The sequence below is a fragment of the Panthera leo genome, chromosome B4 (assembly GCF_018350215.1).
Source record: "Panthera leo isolate Ple1 chromosome B4, P.leo_Ple1_pat1.1, whole genome shotgun sequence".
Taxonomy (NCBI): Eukaryota; Metazoa; Chordata; class Mammalia; order Carnivora; family Felidae; genus Panthera; species Panthera leo.
Window position 1 is genome coordinate 47,646,164 of NC_056685.1, and position 27,926 is coordinate 47,674,089.

Consider the following 27,926-nt stretch of genomic DNA (forward strand, 5'->3'; position numbering starts at 1 on the left):
GGGTCATGAGTTCAAGCCCCATGTTGGGCATGGAGCTTACTTAAAAAAATAGTCTTAATAATCTTTATGTGCTCTGTTAACTGTTTTGTTTTGACTATAGTCATGGTTTACAGATTTATTGTTTTACCTTAGCGTGAAAAAAATACTCTTAAGGGTCTTATTAATAGGTTCATCAATGATCCTGTTTTCACCTAAAAGGTCTTTTCAGTCATTTTAGCCTTGACTTCTACCATCAGGTTGTTGGGATTTAAACTTTGCTGTTTGGAGAAGAAATGCCTTATCAAAATCTTTATATAATGCTATATTTCTTGTGATTACTTATTTAATTTTGGTTGCAGAATATGAGGAAACACCATGCATTATTGAAACCACTGGGGAGCCAGTTGCAGTGATGTAAGGAGGAAAAATAGATACCCAAACATGTTAGTGAATTGTTCTTCTCCCCCATTTGATGTTTATGTTAATTGAGGAGATATAGATTGATTTACTAAAGACCCTTCTGGTACCTCTGGGATTTTATTTGTGTTAATAATGCAATTGTATAGACATTTTTAGCAGTATTTTTTGGTAGCATTCTTTAGTTATATTTTATTATATGCCTTATGAAAATTTACCTTTTTGTACATTGGACTTTTCTCATCTATATGATGGCAGAAATAATGTATAGGATTATACTAAGGATATGAAGTAATGTATGTCATGCACTTAACTCAGTTGTTGGCACTGGCATCAATTAAATTAAGCTTTCTTTATCTTTAGGGTAGTTTTTCCATTTCCATTTTATAAACTATCTCATATCCATTAAAATAACTTAATGATTTAATTTGTCTCATTAAAATTTTAGGTGTTTTGAATTTGCCAGTACTTTGTAATTTTTTTTTGTAATTGTCACAACTACTACAGTACTTTAGTTTTAATAATTGAATGTAATGGAGTCTAAATGCTTTATAATAGTTTTCGCATTTTATTAACCTACCGTTGACAGTAAATTACTAAGCCAATTCTTTGTTTTAAAATCTATAGTGTGAATTTTCTTCCACATTAAGAGCTTTTAAAAGTGGACTTGGGCATTCTGTGCTCTCTTTTTATTCCTAAAATGTCACATTTTGAGACCAATTTTATTTTATTAAAAAACAATTTTTTTTTTTTACATTTATTTATTTTTGAGAAACAGAGTGAGACAAAGCATGCGAGGGGGAGGGGCAGAGAGAGAAGGAGACACAGAATCCAAAGCAGGCTCCAGGCTCTAAGCAAGCGGTGAGCACAGAGCCTGATGCAGGGCTCGAACCCATAAACTATGAGATCATGACCCGAGCCAAAGTCGGACGTTCAACCGACTGAGCCACCCAGGCACCCCAAGACTGATTTTATAAAAGTTTATTGACAGGGTAGTTAATACCAAAGTGTAAATTACAATGAGCTGCTATGAATGCCAATGTAAGTAAGATTTCCTTTTTTATTTTTGTTACAGCAGAAGTAGAAACTGACGAAAAGGACAGCAAACCTGAGGAAGAAGAGAAAGTAATAAATGAAGATGAAAGACCTTCTGAGAAAAGTAAGCATGTACAAAAAACTTGATCTGTTTAAAAAAAATAGTAATTCAATGTTTCTTCTTTTAAGGCTCTGAAATATACTTTAATTTCCATGAGATGACTTAAAAAATGTTTTTAGTTTAAGTGAAACACAGTTCAATCATTTTCTTGAGAGCTAACCCAAGGATTTTTGAAAGTATTATTTCATATACTTCAGTGTTTTATTTATACTTTTCATTGTTCCATAAGAAAGATTTAAGCTTAATATTTAGTAAAGTACTATCTGAATGTCTTGAGATAAATTGTGTAAGATTTATATTTAGAGTATGGGACTAATAATTTTCTCAGGAGTGATATAAACAAATGAAATTATGTATCTTAGTCTCCTTAAGGTACTTAAGCTTCATGAGATGGGGAATTGATGGAATGGGGTGTCATTAGGTTTATACGATTATCATGGGGTTAGAAGTCAGGATACCTAGGTTCTATATCTTTCCCTGTCATTCTGGTTTCCATGTATGACATATAAGTTATGATTACAAGAGAAGTTATAGAAGAGAATTGGATTTTAAGAGTAGGCACATAGTTATATGGATATAGAGAAAAGTGAAGAGGGATAGTTATGGTTACATAAGGACATTTCCATTTAATAAGTGGAGATTTTAGTATTTTTACTTTTTATATATTGAAAAAGAAACCAGGTAATAAAATTTGCTTATGATCTCATGAATGTTACCAATATATGAAATATAAAATTTTTAAATGAAGATCTTTGAATATCTTTACCAAATTGACTTCTATAATGACATTGATTTTATTTTTATTTATTTGACATTCATTAGAATATATTAAGAATATTCTTATGTTATTTTTCTAAAGCTAATGATTAAGAATTTTTTTCTAAATTTACTGAGAAAAAAATATACTGAAAAGGAAGAATTAAATAATTAAAGCTATGCAGTTGTTAGAAACCTGTGACATGAGAATGAATAATATATTTTGTCAAAGGATTCATGTGCACTATAAAGTTTAGGAAAGGGAATGAATATGAGCTGATTTCTCATATAATATTTTAGGTGATTCTCAAGGAAAGAATATTTATGTTTATATTGTACATTGCTCAGCCTTTAAGAAGTTCTTGTTTAGTATATTGAAAATCATTTGAAGCTCAGAGCAAAGAAGCTACCTACTCACTTTTTTTTTTTAAGTGTATTTATTTTGAGAAAGAGAGAGAATGTGCGCAAGCTGGAGAGGGGCAGAGAGGGGCAGATCTCAAGAACAGTGAGATCATGACCTGAGCCAAAATCAAGAGTCAGATGCTTAACTGACTTAGCCACGAGGTGCCCTTACCACACTTTTCTAATCTCAAAAACAATTCATAAAATAACTGATTGAGAATGGTATTGTTGTGATAGGTAGGAATAATACTTTGCTGAGAGTGGAGAAGAGGCATTAAGGTCTATAATAAAAACCTGATTAATCATTATGCTTTTTGTTCTCAGGTGAATTTTCCAGAAGAAAGCGTTCTAAGTCAGAGGACATGGACAATGTACAGTCCAAACGTCGTCGATACATGGAAGAAGAATATGAGGCAGAATTTCAAGTGAAGATTACAGCCAAGGGAGATATTAACCAGAAGCTACAAAAGGTGTTACAGATTATAAATCAAAAACCGTATTAAATAAAAAACATGACTATTTTTATTCTATTAGGTTTTTGACATTATTCTGTATTTTACTGGTATATTTGGGTTTTTCATAGAGAGAACTTGACAAAAATAGTTGAGCTTATTATTCTCAATAATTTAAAAAACTTTGATTCTTTTTTAAGATTTTATTTTTTCTTCTATATTGAACTTTATTCTAGTGGAAATATTAGAGTCTTATATGTTAACATTTTAATCTTTGTTACAAGCTGGTTTCATGGTTGTAAGTTCCTATATTGTAAGTCTTTGTTATGTACTTTAGGCTTAGTATTAAAAATGATAGGGACAGAGCTTTAGAATGACTAGGGAAAGGGAGTATTTAAAATGTGGACTTAGGAAACGTCAGCCAAATCTATGAAGCTAGAGTTAGAAATACTGAAAATACATAGCATTTGATATATTTTTCAAAATGTGTTAACAGATATGTATGAAAACTGCCTTTTAAAGAAGAATATGAAACTCAGCTGAAATTAATTTTTTAAGGTCTTGTAAATTTAATGATGAAATTATAACTAATCTAGGTTTTAGGCTAGTGTCCTTCCATTAAGATATAGTATAAATATACACATTGAAAAAAGAATAGTGAGGCAATAAAAAGTAGCTTTTTTTTCCTTCCAACTTTTAAATTTGTCATATGGAACTAATAATGCTTACTTAGTCTTTTTTATAGCGTTGTTACAAATATGAAGATAGGCATGTGAAAGAATTTTGAAACTTCTATTTGAAACTTCTGTGTACTGAGAGTTTACTCCTCTGCAACAGTATTACTCAAGTATGGACCGTGGACATGCACTATGTATTATTCTATTTGTTATGGATCCAAAATAAGATAAATATGTAAATTGTGAGTAGGCATTCAGAAATATTTTATAGAAATTTCATAGTGCAGTGACGTTCTTACTGTCTCAAAAAATATCATCTGCAACAGATTAGAAATTTTAAAAACTGGTCCTTTCCTTTAATTGATTTCCTTTGAATCACAGTAGAAGATACAAGAAATAAATATTAAAACTTCAGTTTAAACTTATTTATGAAATTTCACCCTCTCGAAATTTTCTATTTTTAGTATAATTGTATCATAGCAGATATTACATCTGTAGAAGTGCAGGCTTTCAGCAGATGACATTGTGTCATCAATGCCAGCATGTTTTTCATTAAACTAATCAATACCATCAGTACCGTCTTATTAGTACATAAGAATATGTACAGTTTGCTGCTTGCTGAAATGCCTTCTTTGCTGTAACAAAGAAACGTGTATCTCTTTAGGTTGTACAGTGGTTGCTAGAAGAAAAATTGTGTGCGCTACAGTGTGCTGTATTTGATAAGACTTTGGCAGAATTGAAAACACGAGTGGAAAAGATTGAATGCAACAAGAGACATAAAACAGTTATTACTGAACTACAGGTTTGTATACTGACTTGAATTGTATACTCGTGTCATTATTTTTGTAACTTATTTTTGAGGGCACATTTTCCAAATATTAGAAGTAAAAGTAGTCTCCATTAGTTTGCTAAGGCTGCCATAAAAAAGTACCATAAACTGGTGGCTTAAGCAACAAATGTATTGTCTCATAGTTCTGGAGGTTAAAAGTCTATGATCAAGGTGTTGGAAGAATTGGTTCTATTTGAGGTCTGTAAGAGAGAATCTCTTCCATGTGTCTCCTCTAGCTTCTGATGGTTTACTGACAGTCTTTGGCATCCTTGCTTTGTAGAAGCTTCATCCTGATCACTGGCTTTGTCTTCACATTGCGGTTTACCTGTGTGTGCCCAAATTTCCCCTTTTTACAAAGAAACCAGTTGTTTTGGATTGGGGCCCACCCTACCCCAGTATGACCTTATCTTAACTAATAACCTTTTTAAAGACCATATTTCCAAATTGAGTCACATTATGAGATACTTGGGCGTTCAGACTTCAATGTATGAACTTCTGAGGCACATATACACAGTTCAACCCATAATAGAGCTTCAAACCTATCTTAGTGGTTTTTAAATATTTTTTAGTCACTGAAGAAAGGCTGGTAGTATCTAGCATGGCATAAGTACCAAATAATATTTATTGTAAGTGATTCTGTTTATATTAATCCACTTCCTCCCACAGATCATATGTTATAAAGATGTTAGTTAATTTATGTTTGTTAATAATTGCTACTTCGTTTTTTATTAAATATAACTATATATTAACATGCAGTGCCAGAGCTTCTAATTGACTGAATTGAACACATGATAACATGCTGTAGTAATTCATTTTATTCCAAAACTAAGAAATTGGAAATTTTTATCAGTACATTCATTCTGTCGTAGGTAAATGTATGGTTTCTATTAGGCTTTTCTGAAATTGGAGCATAGTCTATAGATGATGAGTTTGCAAACCACTTACAGAGGTTTATTGTACAAATGAGGTGGGCGCCTGGGGGGCTCAGTCATGTAAGTGTCTGACTCATGATTTCGGCTCAGGTCATGATCTCTAGGTTCATGGGCTTGGTCCCCATGCTGGGGACACAGAACCTGCTTGAGATTCTCTTCCTCTCTCTGCCCCTTCCCTATGTGTGTGCTCTCTTTTCTCTCTCTCAAAAACAAAGAAATAAACATTAAAAACAAGCAAACAAATGACGGCAAAGTGGTCCATGAAAAGTGACTGTTTTCTAGTTATAAATTGCATCCAAAAGTGACTAGAATTTATGTTTATATTTCTCAGCCTAAAAGTTCTTTTTCTTGGTTTTATATTGTTAATTTTTTTTGAAGTTAGACTTTTTTAAAATAAGATCTTTGTAGTAATTTTGTAATTTAGAACAACACTAGTCCTCTTTCTTCCTTTAGCAGGTCTTTCTAATAGTAGTAGTGTTGTTTAATTACTAAACTTTATTTTACTAATACTGTTGAGAATTTTCAATTAGAACTTTAAAATGTTTGAAGATTTTAAAAAGTGATTTCATTGTTTCTCATTTTGTGTTTTTAGAACATGAGATTTTGACTCTCATATTCTCATGTAATATGCAAGTCCAGATCTCTTAATATTTAATATACCTTTGCACTTGGTGTTTCTTGGTAGCCGCAGAATCTGAAGTTTTTCAACACCAAACCAAGCTTTCTTCCACAAATAAATCCACTTCCCATTGTTCCTTTTATTTGTAATTCTTGAATTCTTAGAAAAATTTTCCAAGAATATCTTTCCATTTTCCTTCCAATTGATAGTTTTTGAGTTCTTAGAAGTAGATCTCTCAGTCATTTCACATATACAGTGGGTTATCAAATTATAACTTTTTAATTTCTTATTAATATCTATCTCTGGGGTGCTTGGGTGTCCCAGTCAGTTGAGTGTACGAATCTTGGCTTCAGCTCAGGTCATGTTCTCACAGTTCGTGGGTTTGAGCCCCGCATCTGGCTCTGTGCTGGTGGCACCAGAGCTTGCTTTAGATTCTCTCTTTTAGTATCTCTCTGTCTGCCACTCCCCTGCTCATACTCTCTCTCTCTAAATAAATAAATAAGTAAACATTAAAAAAAAATTTTTTTTTAAAGCCTATCTTGTTTCTTCTCACTTTCCACAAGGTGCACATCCACTTCTATGTGGATTTTTTTTTCAATAAATATATGTATAATACTGTAAATGTGTTTTCTTTTTATAATTCCCTGATTATAGCAACAACCTTTTACATGATTACTCTGGTCCTACTTACTAAGTCCTTGCTGAACTTCCCAACTGCTGTACTCATCTTTCTAAAATACTGTTTGTCTCATTCACCTCCATATAGTCCAGGTTCCTCAGTTGAGTGCTACTATTCATATTTTGATTTTAATATTTGGATCTCTTAGTTTTTGATCCACTTTTCCTAATACCTACCAGTTGTTTCATTGTCCTACAGTTTATCAGTGTTCATAGTATTTTTATTTTAGGCTTTCAACTTCATATTGTTTCTCCCACTCACTTACCTTTAATGATCTGTCCTTAGCCATGCCATTTACTTAAATTTTACTGAGCTTAAATTAGTACCTGTTTCTGTGTTGTTCTGATATTTAGTTTTTTATGGAAATAAAATTCAGATAATAAAATAACTGTTTTGGTCTACAATTCAGTGGTATTAGTATATTCACATTGTTGTGTGACTGTCATCTCTATCTAGTTAGAAACATTTTCATCAACTCAGAAGAAAATGTGTCCATTAAACAGTCACTCCTCGTTTTCCTTCCCCCTACTTCTTGGCAACCACTAATGTGATTTCTGTCTTATTGATTTGTCTAATTGATTATCTCTATTCTGCATATTTCATATGAACAGAATCATACAATATGTAACTTTTTGTGTTTGGCCTCATTCAAAATGTTTTTGAAGTTCATACACAATGTAACATGTATTTCAGTACTGCATTCTTTTGGGCTAAGTAATATTTAATTATATTTGTATGCTATTGAAAGTGTTTGTATACACTGAAAATAAGTAAGTATTCAAGATGTTAAATGTAATCTCTAGAATAATCACTTAAGGAAAAAGCTAAAATACACACACACACACACACACACACACACACACATACATATACATATACATAATGAGTGTGTAGTATATAAATGCTTGACCCTTGAACAACACAGAGGTTGGAGTGCTGGCCCCTCCCTTGGTGCAGTTGAAAATCCATGTGTAACATTTGACTCCCTGAAAACTTAACTACTAATAGTCTACCATTGCTCTTAACCCTTGCTGCTGAATTTTTTATTTCAATTATCATACTTTCTGCTGCACAATTTTTATATGTTTTTTTTTTTAGTAGTAAGAAGAGTTTATTTTATATATATATTTATGTGTGTGTGTATGTATATATACATTATATATATAATGTATATATACACATATATAATTTTTTATATATCTATTTAATTATATATATATATAATTTTTTTTTTTTAAGTGGGCTTTATGCACATCCCGGGGCATGAAATCATGACCCGGAGATCAAGACCTGAGTTGAGATCAGGAGTCAGATGTTTAACTGATTGAGCCACCCAGGCGCCCCTTATTTATTTACTTATTTTCAAATTTTTATTTAAATTCCAGTTAATTAACATATAGTATAATACTGGTTTCTGGAGTAAAGTTTAGTGATTCATCACTTACATATAACACCCATTGCTCAACATAAGTGCCCTCCATAATACCCATAGGCCATTTAGCCCATCCCCTGCCCTACCCACCTCGCCTCCAGCAATCCTTAGTTTGTTCTCTATAGTTAAGAGTCTCTTATGGTTTGCCTCTCTTTTTTTTCCCTTTTCCCTGTGTGTTCATCATTTTATATCTTCAGTTCCACACGAGTGAAATCATATGGTATTTGTCTTTCTCTGACTTATTTCACTTAGTATAATACACTCTAGCTCTGTCCATGTCATGGCAAATGGCAAGATTTCAGTCATTTTGATGGCTGAGTAATATTCCATTGTATATACACACCAAATCTTCCTTATCCATTCATCAGTTGATGGAGGTTTGGGCTTTTTCTATAATTTGGCTGTTGTTGATAATGCTGGTATAAACATTGGGGTGCATGTGCCTCTTCAAATCAGTACATTTGTATCCTTTGGGTAAATACCTACTAGTGCAATTGCTGGGTCATAGGTATTTCTATTTTTAACTCTGAGGAACCTCCATACTCTTTTCGGAGTAGCTGCCCCAGTTTGCATTCCCACCAACAGTTAAGAGGTTTTCCCCTTTCTCTACACCCTTGTCAACATCTCTTGTTTTGTGTGTTGCTAATTTTAGCCATTCTGACAAGTGTGAGGTGGTATCTCATCCTGGTTTTGATTTGTATTTCCCTGATGATGAGTGATGTTGAGCATCTTTTCATGTGTCTGTTGGCCATCTGAATGTCTTCTTTGGAAAAATGTCTATTAATGCCTTCTGCCCATTTCTTACTAGGATTATTTGTTTTTTGGGTATGGAGTTTGATAAGTTCTTTATAGATTTTTGGATACTAATCCTTTATCAGATATGTCATTTGCAAATATCTTCTCCTATTTCATAGGCTGCCTTTCAGTTTTGTGGATTGTTCCCTTCACTGTGCAAAAGGATTTTTCTTGATGAAGTTCCAATAGCTCATGTTTGTTTTTCTTTCCCTTGTGTCCTGAGACATGTCTAGTAAGAAATTATTCTGGCCCAGGTCAAAGAGGTTGCTTCCTGTGTTCTTTCTCATCTAGGATTTTGATGGTTTTCTTCCTGTGTTCTTTCTCCTCTAGGATTTTGATGGTTTCCTTTCTCAAACTCTGGTCTTTCATCCATTTTGAATTTTTGCTTTATGGTATAAGAAAGTGGTCCAGTTTTCCCAACACCATTTTTTTTTTTTAAGTTTATTTACTTATTTTGAGAGACAGAAAGTGAACAGGAAGGGGCAGAGAGAGGGAGAGACAGAATCCCAAACAGGTTCTGCACTGCCAGCGTAGAGCCCATTGCAGGGCTCAGTCTCACAAACTGTGACATCATGACCTGAGCTGAGAGTAAGAGTCAGACATTTAACCAACTGAGCCACCCAGGCACCCCCAACACCATTTGGTGAAGAGACACTTTTCCATTGGATATTCTTTCCTGCTTTGTCAAATATTAGTTGGCCATATATAGTTGTGGGTCCATTTCTGGGTTTTCTGTTTTATTCCATTGATCTTTGTGTCTGTTTTTGTGCCGGTACCATCCTGTATTGATGACTACAGCTTTGCAATATAGCTTGAAGTTTGGAATTGTGATACCTTCAGTTTTGCTTGTCTTTTTCAAGGTTTCTTTAGCTCTTCAAGGTCTATTTTGGTTCCAAGCAAATTTTAGGATTATTTGTTCTAGTTCTTTGAAAAATGCTGGTGGTACTTTGATAGGGTTTGCATTAAATGTGTAGATTGCTTTGGGTAGTATAGACATTTTAACAATGTTTGTTCTTCTAATCCATGAGCATGGAATGTTTTCTCATTTCTTTGTGTCCCTTTCAATTTCTTTCATAAGTGTTCTACAGTTTTCAGAGTACAGATGTTTTACCTCTTTAGTTAGGTTTATTCCTAGGTATCTTATTGTTTTTGGTGCAGTTGTAAATGGGATCGACTCCTGGATTTCTTTTTCTGCTGCTTCATTATTGGCGTATGGAAATGCAACAGATTTCTGTACAGTGATTTTATATCCTGTGATTTTGCTGAATTCGTGTATCAGTTCTAGCAATTTTTTGGTGGAATCTTTTGGGTTTTCTACATAGAGTATCAGGTCATCTATAAATAGTGGAAGTTGGACTTCTTCCTTGTCAATTTAGATGTCCTTTATTTCTTTTTGTTGTCTGATTGCTAAGGCTAGGATTTCCAGTACTATATTAAATAACTGTGGTGACAGTCAACACCCCTGTGGTATTCCTTATCCCTAAAAGCTGTCAGCTTTTCCCCATCAAGGATGCTATTAGCTGTGGGTCTTTTGTATATGGCCTTTATGATGTTGAGGCTATGTTCCCTCTATCTCTGCTTTGTTGAGGGTTTTTATTAAGAACGGATGCTGTACTTTATCAAATGCTTTTTCTGCATCTATTGACAGGATCATATGGTTCTTATCCTTTCTTAATGTGGTATCTCACATTGATTGATTTGCAAATATTGGACCACCCTTTTGTAGTCCAGGAATAAATCCCACTTGATTGTGGTGAATAATTCTTTTAATGTACTGTTGGATTCAATTTGTTAGTATCTTATTGAGAATTTTTGCATCCATATTCGTGAGGAATATTGCCTATAGTTTTTCAGTGGGGTCTTTGTCTGGTTTTGGAATCAAGGTAATGCTGGCTTTGTAGAATGAGTTTGAAAATTTCCTTCCATTTCTATTTTTGGAACAGTTTGAGAAGAATAGCCAATTTGATTACTGATTCAATTTCTTTGCTGGTTATAGGTCTGTTCAAATTTTCTATTTCTTCAGGTTTTAGTTTTGGTAGTTTGTGAGTTTTATCTATTTCTTCCAGATTGCCCAGTTTGTTGGCATATAATTTTTCATAAAATTATCTTATAATTGTATTTCTGGGTTGTTGGTTGTGATCTCTCCTCTTTCATTTGTGATTTTATTTATTTGGGTCCTTTCTCTCTCCATCTCTCTCTCTCTGTCTCTCTCTCTCTCTCTCTTTTTTTTTTTTTTTGATAAGTCTGGCTTAGGGGTTTAACAATTTTGTTAATTCTTTCAAAGAACCAGCTCTTAGTTTTGTTGATCTGTTCTACTGTTTTGTTTGTTTGTTTGTTTGTTTCCCTATAAATTATTTATACTCTAACACTTATTAGTTCCCTTCTTCTGCTGGCTTTAGGCTTTATTTGCTGTTCCTTTTCTAGCTCCTTTAGGTGTAAGGTTAGGTTGTGTATTTGAGACTTTTCTTATTTTTTGAGGTAGACGTGTATTGCCGTGTACTTCCTCTTATGTCTACTTTTGCTGCATTCCAAAAGGTTCTGGAGTGCTGTGTTTTCATTTGCTTCCATATATTTTGTTTTCCTTCTTTAATTTCCTGGTAACCCATTCATACTTTAGTAGAATGTTCTTTAACTTCCATATCTTTGTGGTGTTTCCAAATTTTTTCTTGTGGTTGACTTCAAGTTTCATAGTGTTATAGTCTGAAAATATGCATTGTATGATCTCAGTCTTTTTGTACTTGTTGAGGCCTGATTTGTGACCCAGTACGTGATCAGTTCTGGAGTCTGTTCCATGTGCACTTGTAAAGAATGTGTTTTCTGCTGCTTTAGGATGAAATGCTCTGAATATATCTGTTAAGTCCATCTGGTCCAGTGTATCATTCAAAACCATTGTTTTCTTGTTGATTATTTACTTAGATGTTCTGTTCATTGCTGTTATTGGGGTGTTAAAGTCACCTATCATTGTTATCAATGATTTTCTTTATGTTTGTTATTAATTGATTTATATATTTGGGTGTTTCAAAGTTGAAGGCATAAATATTTACAGTTGTTAGATCTTTTTGGATAGACCCCTTTATAATGATATAGTGCCTTTCTTCATGTCTTGTTACAGTATTTGGTTTAAAATCTAGTTAGTCTGGTAATCGTATGGCTACTCTGGCTTTCTTTTGATGTCTATTTAGCATGATAGATGGTTTTCCAACCCCTTTCTTAAAACCTTTTTTTTTTTTTTTAATGTTTATTTATTTTTGAGACAGAGGGATAGACAGAGTGTGAGCAGGGGAGGGGCAGAGAGAGAGGGAGACACAGAGTCCGAAGCAGGCTCCAGGCTCTGAGCTGCCAGCACAGAGCCTGACGCAGGACTTGAAGTCACGAACCGCGAGATCATGACCTGAGCTGAAGTCAGATGCTCAGCCAATTGAGCCACCCAGGTGCCCCCATCCCCTTTCTATTTGGATGTGTCTTCAGGTCTAAAATGAATCTCATGTAGGCAGCATATGTATAGGTCTTCTCTTTTTATTCCATTCTGATACCCTATGTCTTTTGATTGGAGCATTTAGTCCATTTACATTCAGAGTGATTATTGATAGAAAAGAATTTCATGTGATTGTATTACCTGAAAAGTTGTCGTTTCTGGAGATTTTCTCTATTCCTTTCTAGTGTTTGTTGCTTTTGGTCTTTCTTTCCCACTCAGAGTCCCCTTTAATATTTCTCGTAGGGTTGGTTTAGTGGTCACAAACTGCTTTAGTTTGTGTTTGTCTGGGTAACTCCTTATTTCTCCTACTCTGAATGACAGCCTTGCTAGATAAAGTATTTTTGGCTGCATATTTTTCTCACTAAGCACATTGATATATCGTGCCACTCTCTTCTGGCCTGCCAAGTTTCTCTGGAGAGATCCTCTGCTAACTTGACCTGTCTTTCCTTTAGGTTAGGAATTTCTTTTCCATTACTGCTTTCAGGATTCTTTCCTTAAGTCTGTGTTTTGCAAATTTTGCTATGATACAGCTTTGTGTTGGCCAGCTTTTATTGATTTTGATAGGAATTCTCTGTGCCTCCTGGATTTGGATGCCGGTTTCCTTACCCTGATTAAGGAAGTTTTCATCTTTCATTTGCTCAAGTAAACCTTCTCCTCCTTTTGTCTTTCTTCTTCTTCTGGGACTCCTGTGATATGAATGTTATTATGTTTCATGGAGTTGTTGAGTTCCTAAGTCTACATTTGTGATCCAATACTTTTCTTTCCCTCTTCCTTTCAGCTTCATTATTTTCCATATTTTTATCTTCTATATCACTTATTTTTTTCTTCTGCTACTTCCATTCCTGTGTTCATTACATCCAGTCATTTTGCATCTTGGTTATAGCATTTTTTATGTCAGCCTCACTAGTTTTTAGCATTTTTTTTATTGCTGTAGTAAAGGTGTCTCTGTTTTTTCTATGCTTTTCTCAAGCCCAGCTATTATTCTTATGGTCGTTGTGTTAAATTCTGGTTCTGTCATATTACTTATATCTATTTCGATTAGCTCCTTGGTTGTGACCTCTTCCTGTTCTTTCTTTTGGGATGCATTCCCCCATTTTAGCATCTTACCTTGGTCTCTGTCTTTTATGTGGTAAGAAAGCCTGTGCTTTGTCCTATTTCCCCTAGAGCTGGCACTTTGCAGCAATTTATGATCATTAGACCTGGTGCATGTGGGGTGATTTGTGCTGGTCTTCTGTGGGAGGAGCCAGTATTGCTCTGGCTCTTAATCACACTTGCCCTAGTGAAAAAAGGCACCTGTACAGTGCAGGGGTGTGGGGCATAATGTAAATGGCTCAAGCCCTTGTCATGTGTACTGTACTACTTGCTGAAGTCTCTCCATGCTGATGGGAGGGGTGAAAAATGGCATCAGACCACTCTGTTCCCTGGAGAGGGGAGTGTATGCTGGCCAGTGTTCAGCATGCCCTTACAGAAGAGTAAACAGTTTACCCCCTTGTGCCCTCAGCTTCCATCCGATCCATGCCTTCAACCTGTGTCTGAGCCACTGGCAGCGCAGTGCTCCTTTGTTTTATTTATCTCAGGTGCCTGACTGGGTTTCTAAATTCCAAATTTTAGGGACCCTGCACAGGCCCGGACCTGCACTGATCCTCTGGGGAGGTTTTCAGTTCACTGTGGCTCACACATTTGTTCCAGAAGGATAGTTGCATGACTATGTAGGGGCTTGGATTTTATAAATGGTAAAGCATAGTAAAAAGCCTGCATCCAGGTTAGCTGCCCTCAGAAGGTGTCTCTGCTCGTATGCCAATGAACCAAAGAGCCCAACAGCACCCGCCAGCTCTTTGTCCCCTTAGAGGCAGTGATGCTCTCAAATGCCATGCAAGGAAGGGGAGCTGTCTCTTCTAGCATGACACAGGATCCTTAGAGCTCGCTGTCCAAACTGAGGCCTCTGCCCTCTTTCTCCATAGGAGCATCACTAAGCCTACCAGGCTCGACTTTGGTGATGGCATGAACTAAACTTCAGACTTCCAGCTTCACTGCTTGTAAAAAACTTGAGATAATCATCTCTGACTCGTTTTCCCTGTCAGTAGTTTTGGGGAAGTGTTTTTCTTTTGTAATCCCCTGCATGCTACTTTATCTCTCTCTCTCCCTCTCCCCCTCTCTCCCTCTCTCTCCCTCTCTCCCTCTCTCTCCCTCTCTCTTCCTCTCTCTTCCTCTCTCTTCCTCTCTCCCTCTCTCCCTCTCTCCCTCTCTCTCCCTCTCTCTCCCTCTCTCTTCCTCTCTCCCTTTCTCTCCTCTCTGTCCTCTCTCTCTTCTCTCTCTTCCCCTACTCCTGACCTTCTCTCTTTCTCTTTTTCCTCTCTCTGTGATCAGGGCTCTGTCTGCTCTGTAGCACTTGCGATTCTTTTCTCCCCCAAATCACATCTCCACCCCTCCTACCTTCCATGATGTGACGTCTATTCTCCCTCTAGTTTTGCAATTTGTTCTCTCAATCCTCAGGTTGTTTTCCTGGGTGTTCAGTATCATTTGAAAATTATCTAGCTGTGTTTGAGGGACAAGGCAAGATCCTCCTACTACTCTGCCATCTTAACTCCTTTCCTCTGTATCTTTTCTTTGCACAGTCTCTGTGTCTTTGATATTCTGTTTGGAGAGACATTGTTTTCCTGGCTTTCATGTGTTTTCTTAAAGTTCTTTGTTCCATGTTTCTTTTAGTTCTTTGAACAGATTTTAAACCATTTATTTAAAGTCTTTGTCTAATAAGTCCAATAACCTGAATTATCTTTCCATTAATTATTTTCTTTCTGTGAATGGCCCATACTTTCTTTTTCTGTTGTTTCTTTGAATGCCTCCTAATTTTTCGTTCTTGTTGAGAACTGAATTTTTAAATATTATAGTGTGGCATTTCTGGGAATCAGATTTTTTCCCCACTACGCAGAGTTTGTAGATGCTGCTTGTTGTGGTTTGTTGTTTATTGGTTCGATGACTCTTATAAACTATTTTTTGAAAGTATATATTCTTTGTTGTGTGTGGCTACTGAAGTCTGTGTTTCATGATCTTAGTGGTCAGGTGATGTTTGGACAGTTACCTTAAATGCTTAGAGCATAAAAAAGGAAAAAAGGAAAAAAGCAAGAAGGGAAAAAAAATACCTTCCCTATCTTTGTACATTGCCTTTGTGTTGGGGCACTTCTTCAGTGCTTAAACAGGCCATTTATAACTTTATCCTTCACTTACTGTTTGCATAAGTGAAAGCTTAGGGTCTTTTCAGCCCATTTCTGAGCATGCTTTTTTTCCTGGGCATTTGCATGGTCTTCTCAATTCCCCCATATGAGCATGAGCTTTTAAAGTCCCATTTTTGCTGTGTTTCACCTTTCCTAACTTTTTCCTTCCTAGGCTTTTCTATTTAAGGCTTGTCTATATTGGTGTCCTTTGCCCCAGGCTGCTATGCCAATAACTGTGCCTTTAAATCTTTTTGGGAAAAGCTGTCTGGGATGGTGCCCCAGCCTTGGGTATTACTCAGAGTTGAGAGAAACAGAGGCCAGCCTTTGTGCTGGTCCTTAAGGGAGTTGCCAGTTCCAGCAGGGTCCATACCCTTTCTGTGGCACTATCAGGTTGTATCAGACGTTCAGGCTGTCATCTTCATAGCTGCTGCAGATCTGGGTATGGGGAATGGTGAATGGAAAATTTAAAAGACCACAGTGCTCTCTTGCTGCAAAGCAACAGCTTTATTCTTCCCTAAGTCTTCCCCTGGCTGTTCTAAGTTTTTGAGTAGATTCCAGAGTTGTGCAAAAGTTGATTCTAACAATGTTTGTCAGCTCATTAGTTGAGTTTGGGAAGGAACTGCACCCTGAAGTTCCCTACTCTGCTATTTTCGGTGATGTCACTCTGTTCCAATATTTTTATTATTATTACTTTCTAGTATTTAAAACTTATATATCACTTACTTCAGCAAATAATTATATATTTTGCTCAATTATTTATTTTTTTATATACAGCTGACCATAAGCTTTTTGAAAATCCTACCATGTATATGTATATTCTATATTTCATTCCATAGCAATTGATGAGTGCATCTTTCTCATTTGCATATGTATGTATCCATTTATTATATTTGACTCACTTTGGCAAAATCTTACTGAGTTTTATAAAATTCACAGTTAAGGTGTGCCTGGGTGGCTCAGTTGGTTGAGCATCCAAATTCAGCTCTGGTCATGATCTCAGGGCTCCTGAGTTCTAGCCCTGCATCAGGCTCTCTATTGTCAGGATGGAGCTCTCTTCAGATCCTCTGTACCCCCCCTCTGCCCCTCCCCTGCCTCCCCCGCTTGTGTGCACATGCTCTCATTCTCTTTCTCTCAAAAAATAAATATTTAAAAAGATAAATTAAATTAAAAGTTAAAACACATTTGAAAACATAATCTGATTGAGTTTAGATATTTTGCTATAAGGAATAAATATAATTACTAATTTTTATATTAGTGCTCTGTTGTTTTAATGCAGCAGTTATTAAAAAATAGACTTTTGAGGGATTCATGATCCTTTTGCTATAGTGTAAAAATTTGTTATACATTGGAAAATTTGGTGAAAGCATAGAATTAAGTCATGTAGACTTTACTTCTAGAGAAAAGTTCAAGAAGTTCTCTTTTCTGCTAAAGATTTTAAGGTATAAATTTCTTTGTAGATACAGGAAAGTAGATTTTTATTGATTTTTATATCAGTCATCATTCTAATGTATTTTTAAAATGGGCTAGATGGGGATTATTTAAAATTCTTTTTATGACTTTATACTTGTTTGCTGTGTGATACAACTTTTGTCCACATCTTTTTATTAATGCCTGTTTTAAAATGATTACCTCCTTTTCTGTGTACTACACATATTTTATAAGAGCTGAAAATAAATTTCAGCACTAAAATATCTGGAGAATTAGTTATATAATAATTTTCTATATTACTTTAGGGACTGGTTGCTTTCTGAATTGTGGAAAACTTTTGTGTATTTTCACTTTTTCAGGGATGTCAGATTGTGTAGTATAAATCTCAACAGTTATTTCCATGAATTTAATTATTTTTTAAGTAAAAGGATGTATGATTTTTAGATTTATATAACTTTGATGCATTGTCAAGATTAGAACTATAGTAACTTCTAAGAAAGTCTTAAAATGCAGATATTTGTCATTTGCTGTGGGTTCAATAGCAACTGTGTAATAAAAATAGAAATAGTCAGCAAATATTTAGCTTTTCTACCCCTCCCAGATCATAACTCTTCCCAAAACATATTTCCAGAGAATTGCTAAAAGGCAGTAAAAATGGAAATTCTCCACTCTTTAGATCAGAACTGTACTTAAAGCACTGAATATCAAAACCTATAAGTTAAAGCCACAGTAGTATTCAAAGGGACATTTATAACTTTAAACACATTACTACTAAACAGGAAATTAGAAGAATATTATATGTTCCTGTCCAATGCTAGGAAAAAACAACAATTAAAACTAAACCCCAAGAAGGAAGAATGAGTTAATAAATTAATAAAATAGCAAAAAGCCTAACCCATTTTGAATATTGAACAATGAAGATAAAAGCTTATTCTTGGAGACAACTTAAAAGCAGGTTAATTTTTGATCTATAAATGATGAGTGTAAATAAACTGCATAAGGATTCAAAAACGAGACAAATACACAGAGGACATTAAGAGAACATTAGTATACCCAACTTAAAAAAAGTTTTTTTTAATGTTTATTTTTGAGAGAGAGGGAGACACAGAATCCGAAGTAGGGTCCAGGCTCTGAGCTGTCAGCACAGCACAGCACAGCACATGGGGCTCAGACCCATGAACTGTGAGATCATGACCTGAGCCAAAGTTGGTTGCTTAACCGACTGAGCCACCCAGGCGCCCCTACACAACTTTATACCTATGCAGTCCATTTTATTTAAGAAGAAAGTAGAATGCCTAAAATTATAAGGAACTCTGTTAAAATTACAACCAGTATCATATTTAATAGTGGATTGTGGAAATACTTCCACTGAAGCTGGGATGCCTATTATCTGTACTACTAAATAGAGTTTTGGTGGCAGTCTGGGCAATAAAATAATGACAGGAAAAATAAATTAAAAGTAATGATTGGGAACTCGATAGAATTAACTTGGCAAACTATTGAAAAAGTAGGAAATTTAGAAATTACTTGGTTGAAGAAAAACAGTCCAATAGTTTTTCTATAGGAAAACAATCAATAAAGAGTAAATAGGAGAAAAAGATTTCATATATGGTAGATATTTAAAAATAAATAAGTGCTTAAGAATAAACCAAAAAAGAACTTTAAGACCATTATGAAGTGAAAGGATAGAAAAAGAAAACCTTTGAGTTTCTACCATGTTCCTAGACATGAAGACTTGATTCCTTTCAAATTACTGATTGTATAAGATTCAGAATACTCAAAATTTCAAGTGGATTTTTTTTATAGAAATGGAAAAGCCATCAACACTCCTTGGAATATAATATTCCGTTGGTTATTATTTATAAAATGCCATTTTAAGTAGTTTTAACTAAAAATAGCTTTTTCACTTTTTCTTTTGGTTCCCCTTCCCACCCCTGCAACAAGTAAATCTGTGGTTGCCTAATCCAAGAGATGGTTTTGAATAATGGGTATATGTGTCCGTTTATTCACCAGCCTTTTTGGGTGCTAATAATTTGTCAAGTCACACTTGATGCATGATTAAGTCTTTTCTCAATTGTTTCCTAAGAGTTTCCTTGGTGCATAAGCAAGGAGATCCCTAGTTTGCCTCGTTTGCAAAATAAGGGTCAATATGTCTGAATCTCACCAATTTATGTTACTTATATTTAAACCTACCCTTATGCCATTATACAAGAAATGATAGATAAACCTAAGGAAGAGACCAAGAGCAAAATGAAACAAAAGTAGTAAAGATATAGTAATAGAATATGACTTTCCTGGACTAAAAAAATGACTTGTTTATATAGTTTTTTGAAAATCTCACACAGTACTTGCCAAGATAAGAGTCCTAATCTTAGACACATTATGGCAGATATTTTGAAGTATAGTTCAAAAAAATTGTACAGTTTCCTAAATGAAAATAACAACAAAAAGGCTGGTCTTTGATTTCTTTTTTATAACATTAAATTGGAGGCAGTCAGTCAGTGTCCAGATTTTGATTTTATTTCTCTAATAGTTTAATTTTCTAAGTGATAAAATTCTTTTTATTTTTATTTGTTTTTTATTTTTTTAACGTTTATTTATTTTGAGAGGATGGGGTGGGGGAGTGGCAGAGAGAGAGAGAGAGAGAGAGAGAGAGAGAGAGAGAGAGAGAATGAGAATCCCAAGCAGGCTCTGCACTGTCAGTATGGAGCCCGACATGGGGCTCAGTCTCATAAACCATGCGATCATGACCTGAACTGAAATCAAGAGTTGGGTGCTTAACCAACTGAGCCACTCAGGTGCCCTGATAAAATTCTTTTTAAAAAGTAATTAAGTACTGTATATGATGTGAAAGTGAAGTCCTTATCTTTACACTCTCCCTCACTGCCTGCCAATGCTAGCCTCTAGAAGTAATTACTTTTAACTTTGGTATTTATTCCTTCTAGACATTACCTCGTATATATATCAAAATGACCTTTTAGTATAAGTAAAAATAGTATAACAATACCATACAGATTATGCAATTTACAGAATATCCACCAGATAGAGGCAAGAATGAAAGACATTCTTGCATAAATTGGGACAGAAAACACTTTCCCATATATATTTCTTGAACAAGTTGCTTGAAATATTTTAGCCACAGAAAGGTAAATTCATATTAAGAATATAAAATTATGCTGTACGTCTTTGGGTGTTAAAAACATGCATAAATAAATACTCAAGTCATGAGGAAATCTTCGTCTTCAGAGTCCTATGTGATTGATTGCCTAGGACTTAAAAGGACTTGTCAAAGGACTTAAATACTTTGTAATATTTGCGGTCTCCTTCAGAAGTGACTACTTTCTGAAGGAAACTTTAAAAGTAAATAATACCATTTTCTTTTTATGATACGTTTATATTGGATAAAAGAAATTTTCTGGAGGAATTCTTCCCTAGGCAGGTCTCGTGAACACACTCAAGTTTAGTTTAAATTTCTTGAAAATATATTTAACATAAGATGGCAGCAGCAGTTAACAGCAACAAAAACAGTTGAGTATCACATCTATGCCTTAGTAAAAGACTTAAATACAAAATATTCATGTGGTGTTGAGGTATTTTTCTGTTTTTTCTTTTCTGTTTGTTTTCTTAAATTTTCTGTGAATATGTATTTGGGCAAAATATGTGATCAGGCATTTTATAGAAGCAGTGCAAGTGATTAATAAAATAATTATATTGAAATGTTAGTAGTAAGATAACGTTTTTGTTAGGTTATTTTAAATTAACACTATTAAGTGTTTCACAGAATAATATATGAGTAGTCATATATACTGCTATTGAAAGTATAAATTAGCAAAGCCATTCTGAAAAAGAAATTTAGATATTTGATAATTATTAGATAATTTAGTTATCAATTATCATTTAGATAAGAATAATTATTTAGACAAGAGCTATTCTGTCTCAGAAGTTACACCTGTGTGAGTACTACCCAAGGAAATAATCTGAAAGAACAAAATTATTAATTGCCTTGTTATTTGACTATAACAGTACATTGAGAAACATGAAACATTTCCACTGGGAAATAGAGTGTATAAATAATGATTCAATATATTATGTGTATATCCACAAGCAGTATTGGCATTGGATATTTTATGACTTATAGTTGTATTAATATAGAATTCTCAGAAAATTGTGTGGTTACAACATATTAAAACATAACAGCAAAAAAAATCCCCACAATTATACATATTTAGAAATGTACTGGTTTGTGAGTTCTAGGAGGAAAAAAAACTAATGTTCTAAAATCAAGAGTGTTTACCTCTAGGTATTAATATTAAGTTCAAAGGTCATTTTAGTGTTCATTATAATTTTCTGTATTTTCCAATTAATGTATTTTATAATCAGCTTGCCTTATTTTCTTTGCTGTTGGTTATCTTCTGACAATCCTTTTATTTCTGGGTTTCTTGTTATGTATGCATGAGTTCCTTTCTGATACCATATGTTACTTGATTTTGGTTTCATTTTTGGTTTTTTTAGGCCAAGATAGCAAGGTTAACCAAACGCTTTGGAGCAGCCAAAGAAGATCTTAAGAAAAGACAAGAAGTAAGAATTTCTATTCTTGTATAATTAATATTGAGCTCTAAGTGGTACTTGGATAATCGTGAGCTGGGAAGAAATTCTTCCTTTATTACAGGTCTGAAATTTGCTTTCCTACTTTGTACTTCCTATATGTTTTTTCAGAAGCTGCAACTCTGAAGCTAATATTAACCCTTTTGTAATCCTCAATTACTGTTTTCATATATCAACACTTATATTAATCTATTTTATAGTATTCCTGAAGTTATGTTTTGTTTCATTTTTAAAATTTTGTTTTTGGGATTTATCTTCTCATGTTTCTTTCTTTTTACATTCTTGCCAGGGTCCTATTTTTGTCTCTTATTTCCCCCAAGGTGCGTTAGTGTACCATTGCCTGGAGTGGCCCCTTCTCATCTTTGCTTACCTCAGGTGGTTAAGTGCAAAGATCATAGCATAACATAAAACTCCAGTGTATAGTCTACCTTTTGCTTTTTGTTGTTTCCTTAGTTATTCTGTAATACATATATATATATATATTTTTTATTTTTTTTGTTTATTTATTTTTGAGAGAGAGAGAGAGAGAGAGACAGAGCATGAGTGGGGGAGGGGCAGAGAGAGAAGGAGACAAAGAATCCGAAGCAGGCTCCAGGCTCTGAGCTGTCAGCACAGAGCCCAATGCGGGGCTCGAACCCACGAAATGTGAGATCATAACCTGAGCCGAAGTTGGATGCTCAACCGACCGAGCCACACAGGCGCCCCTGTAATACATATATTTTTAAAGAATATTTATTTATTTATTTATTTATTTATTTATTTATTTATTTAGAGAGAGGAAGAGAGAGCATGAGTAAGGGAGGGACACAGAGAGAGGGAAAGAGGGAATCTTAAGCAGGCACCATGCTGTCAACTCTGAGCCTGACATGGGGCCCAATCTCATGCACCCGTGAGATCATGACTTGAGCCGAAATCAAGAGTCAGATGCTTAACTGACTGAGCCACCCAGGCACTCCTGTAATACAAATTTTTAATATAGCACTTGTATATTGCATTATAGTTTTCAGTTTGATATCTTTATTTTCCTCTTGACTTTTTCTATTATGGTACATTACATTTCTTTGTCATGAGAGCAACATTGTCTGGCACTTACCAATTGCCAATAACAGTTATTTCAGTAGTAATTATTACTGTAGGATTTTCCTGTTTTCATTAATTTCATATCTTCTTTACTTGACTTTAAATAAAACCATTTTGAAATAATTATAGATTAACAAGAAGTTGTAGCAATACTACATAGACTCCTGTGAACTTTTCACATAGCTTCCCATAGTGGTGAAATCTTGAATAACTGTTGTGCAATATCAAAACCAAGATATTGGTACAATTCTGTTAAGTAGTCTGTAGACCTTAATCATTTCTGCAAAATGTAGACCAGTTTTTTCATGAATTCATTGTATGTGTGTGTGTGTGTGTGTGTGTGTGTGTGCATGTACACATTGATCCCACGTACAGATTTATGTAACCTCCACCACAGTCAAGATCTAGAACTGTTCCGTCACCATGAAGGGACTCCCTCATCCTGCCATTTTATAGTTTCAACCTATCTCATTTCCCATACCTACCCACTCCTGTCCCCTGGCAACCACAGATCGGTTGTTCATCTCTATATTCCTTTTACCTAACTTTTTAAGCTCTGGTTGCTCTTTTCTCTTGAGCAACTGATAGTTTTCATCTTTGTTCTACACAGACTAATCCCACCAAACCCTCCATTGGCCGTACCCAAAGATTTTTTTTTTTATTATAGCTTCTTTAATTATTATAATTAATTCTTAGATTCTAAACTCCACTTTTCTCAGCTTTTGTTTTTTTGTCATAATATAAAAATTGAACTATTTGTCTTCTTATATTAGAAAATTGATGTAAACCTTTTTTTTAGCCTTTAAAACAATTTTTTTTAATGTTTATTTTTGAGAAAGAGAGAGAGAGCACGAGCAGGGGAGGGACAGAGAGAGAGGGAGACACAGAATCGGAAGCAGACTCCAGGATTTGAGCTGTTGGCACAGAGCCCGACATGGGGCTCAAACTCATGAACTGTGAAATTGTGACCTGAGCCGAAGTCAGACACTTAACTGACTGAGGCACCCCTTTTTTAACCTTTTTTATTTGCTATTCTTGAACCAAACAAAGGGCTTTGTAATTTTTCCTTTGTTTTTTATACAATGTGAATTTCCACTTTTTCCCTTTTATGTCTGAACTACGCAGCATACTGCCCACTATATATTTTTCCAGTGTTTGTGTATGTCGAGTTTGTCTTCAAAACTACTTTCTAGTTCTTTTTGTTTAGTTTATTCAAAGGCTCTAGGCAGTCACAAACTTTAAGGAATAAAAATGAAAATATTGCAGTGCCTGAGAGGTTTGTTATGGAGAGCTAAAAGTATAATGGAAATGACAAACACTGTATAATTCCTAAAGATTGGAAAAGGTTAATTTGAACAATTAGGGCATGTGGTACTTGAATAAAAATATTGAGGTGGTCTTCAAACTTTCAAATTTTGTTCCTTCCTCAATTAGCTTTTGGGTAAGGCCAGTTTTATATGCCAAAACTGGGACATCTTTTTACCTATTCTTGTTAATATTTTCTTGTAACAACAGCGATTTCTAGAAATCTCAAGAATTTGTTCTTTCATGTCCTAATTCTCTTTAACTATGGTATCCACTATAATTTTACATCTATGTCATGCTAGATTTTGAAAACAGGAGAGATACAGAATGAAAGTTTAGAACTTAGTTCTTGCCCTTATTAAAATAAATAAACAATAATACTTTAAATGCTTTTCTTCTATTTAGATTTGCTCCTTGGTCCTCTGATATTAACCAGTTAAAAACAAACCCCACCATGCAGGTTTGTCTTAAAACATTTTCCGTTTTAGGTTTTAAAAGCAGAAAACCCTCATAGGCAGTTTACTATTAAGTCCACATTTATAATCTAATCTGTGTTATTGCCTTACAATTGCTATCTCTAATTTATATCCTTTCTAGTTCTTACTATAAAAGAAATGTAAAGATATTTCTCATTCTTTATCTATGAAAATCAATGATGTAATTGATTCAGTAAAATTTTAGATTAAATCTAAATTCTACGTTTGAATTTTTTATTTAAAAATGTTTTTTCTTTTTTTTAATTGTGCTACAAACACATAACATAAAATATATCATTTTTAACTTCATAGTTAAGTAGTGTTAACTATATTAATAACATCATTGTGTAATAGGTCTTTAGACATTTTTCTTCTTGCAAAACTGGAACTCCGAACCATAGAACAAGTACTCCAGTTTCCCCTCCCTTCAGCACTTGGATACTTTTTGTTTCCATGATTTGACTACTCTAAATACCTCTTAAGTGAAATTATATATAGTATTTGTTTTTTTGGCTCATCTGTATTGTAGCATGTGACAAGATTTCCTTTTTAAAGGTTGAATAATATTCTATTGTATATAGTATACACCACATTTTCTTTATCCATTCATTTATTGATGGATATTTGGGCTGATTTCATCTCCTGGCTCTTTTGTGAATAATGCTACAATGAACATTGGTATGCAGATACCTCTTTGAGATCCTGGTTTCAAGTCTTTTGGATATCTACTGGAAAGTGAAATAGTAATTTGATTTTAGTTTTTTGAGGAGCCTCAAAATAAAAGAGACTTTTTATTAAAAAACTTTTTAATAAAAGAGACCACCCTATTTTTCATTCTTACCAGCAGGGAACAAGGTTCTAATTTCTCTACATTCTTGTCAACACTTGTTATTTTCTGTTTTGTGATAATGGCCCTCTAATGGATGGGAGGTGGCATTTCATTGTGGTTTTGATTTGCATTTCTCTAATAATTAGTGATGTTGAGCATCTTTTCATATGCTTGCAGTCCATTTTGCATGTCTGTAGAGAATTGTTCAGGTCCTTTGCCTGTTTTTTAATTAGCTTGCTTGTTTTTTAATTAAGTAGTAGGACTTCTTTATGTATTCTGGTTATTAACCCCTTCCATCAGATATATTATTCGCAATTATTTTCTCCTGTTCCGCAAGTTACATTTTTGCTCTGTTGATTGTTTCCTTTGATGTGCATAAGTTTTCAAGTTTGATGTAGCCTCCTTTGTTTTGCTTTATTTTGTTGCCTGTGCTTTTGATGTTATATCCAAGAAATCATCACAAAATATGATGTCATAAAACTTTCTCCCTGTGTTTTCTTCTAGAAATGTTTAGTTTTGGTCTTCCATTTAGGTCTTTGATTTATTTTAAATTAATTTTTATATGTGGTGTAATGGTTCTGTTTCATTCTTTTGCATTTGAATATTGAGTTTTCATACCATTTATTGAAAGACTGTCTTTTCTCCATTGTGTAGCCTTGGCATCCTTGTTGAAAATCCCTTGACCTTATACATAAGAGTTTATTTCTGGGATGTCTGTTCTAGTCTATTGGACCATGTGCCTGTCTTTATGCCAGTACCACACTGTTTTGATTACTATAGCATTGTAACATGTTTTGAAATCAAGAGGTATGGAGGCTCCAACTTTGTTCTTCTGTTCCAGGATTGTTTTGGCAATTCAGGGTCCCTTGAGATTTCATATAGATTTTAGTATGCTTTTTTCTATATCTGTAAAAAATGACATTGGATTTTAATAGACATTGCATGGAAACTTTTGATCACTTTGGGTAGTATGGACATTTTAGCAATATTAAGTGTTCCAGTCCATGAACATGGGATGTCTCCATTTGTGTCTTTTATTTTAATCAACACTGTTTTGTAGTTTTCATATTAAAGGTCTTTTGCCTTTTTGGTTAAATTTACTTCTACATATTTTATTCTCTTTGATGATATTGTAATGGGGTTGTTTTCTTAATTTCTTTCTCAGATTGTTGGTTGTTAGTATATAGAAATATGATTGATTTTGACTTTTTTTTTTTTATCCTGCTGCATTGCTGAATTCATTTATTAGTTCAAACTTTTTTGTGTGTACCCTTTTGGGTTTTCTGATTATAAGATCATATCATCTGCAAACAGAGACATCCTCACTTCTTCCTTTCTACTATTGCTGCCTTTTATTTCCTTTTCTTGCATAATTGCTTTGGTGAGATTTTTCCAGTACCATGCTGAAGTTGATGAGAGTGGGCAACCTTACCTTATTCTTGATCTTAGAGGAGTTGTTGTTGAGTATGATGGTAGCTATGGGCTTTTGACATATAGTATTTTTAGGTTGAGGTAGTTTACTGCCATTCCTAACTTGTTGAGGTTTTTTTTGTTTATTTGTTTTTTTATCATGAAAGTGTTGAATTTTATGAAATGCTTTTTCTATAGTAATTGAGAAGATCATGTAGTTTTTTTCTCCTTCATTTTGTTAATGTGGTTTTGATTGATTGATTTATACATTGATTGATTTTCCTGTGTCAAGCTATCTTTGCGTTCCAGGGATAAAATCTCACCTGGTCATGTTATATAATTCTTTTAATGTGCTGGTGAATTTGGTTTGCTAAAATTTTGTTGAAGATATTTGCATCTATGTTCATCAGTGATATTAGGCTATAGTTTTCTTTTAGTGTAGGATCTTTGGCTTTAGTATCAGGATATGCTGGCCTGGGTTTGGAAGTTTTCCCTCCTCTTCAATTCTTTGGAAGAGTTGAGGAAGACTGCTGTTAATTCTTTAAATATTCTCCATTGAAGCCATCTAGTCCTTGGTATTTTTTGTTATTAGGATGTTTTTGATTACTAATTCAGTCTGATTTCTTATTCAGGTCTTGTTCAAATTTTTAATTTTTGATTCAGTCTTGGTTATATATTTCCAGGAAGTTATCCATTTCTTCTAGGTTATCCAGTTTGTTGCCATATAATTGTTCATAGTAGTCTTTTATGATCCTTTTTTATTCTGTGGCATCAGTTGTAATGCCTTCTCTTTCATCTATGATTTTATTTATGTATTCTTTTTTTTTTTTCATAGATAATCTAGGTAAAGGTTTTGCCAATTTGTTGATCCTTTAAAATGCCAACTCTTAGTTGATTTTTTTACTACTGAGTTTGTGTTCCTGTTTTATTTATTTCTGCTTTAATCATTATTATTTCCTTCCTTCTTCTGAGTTTAGTTTG

The 27,926-nt window shown here is 34.1% G+C and overlaps 1 protein-coding gene across 5 annotated transcripts in view; it reads left to right on the forward strand.

The window, feature by feature from the left end:
* Positions 1–27,926, forward strand: part of LOC122224275 (activating transcription factor 7 interacting protein) — a 121,288-nt gene that overhangs the window by 58,430 nt on the left and 34,932 nt on the right. For 3 of the 5 annotated variants that reach the window (XM_042945860.1, XM_042945858.1, XM_042945861.1), the window contains exons 3-6: positions 1,472–1,555; positions 3,035–3,180; positions 4,504–4,641; positions 21,753–21,818. In XM_042945860.1, the coding sequence (XP_042801794.1) occupies positions 1,472–1,555; positions 3,035–3,180; positions 4,504–4,641; positions 21,753–21,818 (434 nt within the window). The remainder of the gene's footprint in view (positions 1–1,471; positions 1,556–3,034; positions 3,181–4,503; positions 4,642–21,752; positions 21,819–27,926) is intronic. The other 2 variants (XM_042945859.1, XM_042945863.1) reach the window with 2 other exon arrangements.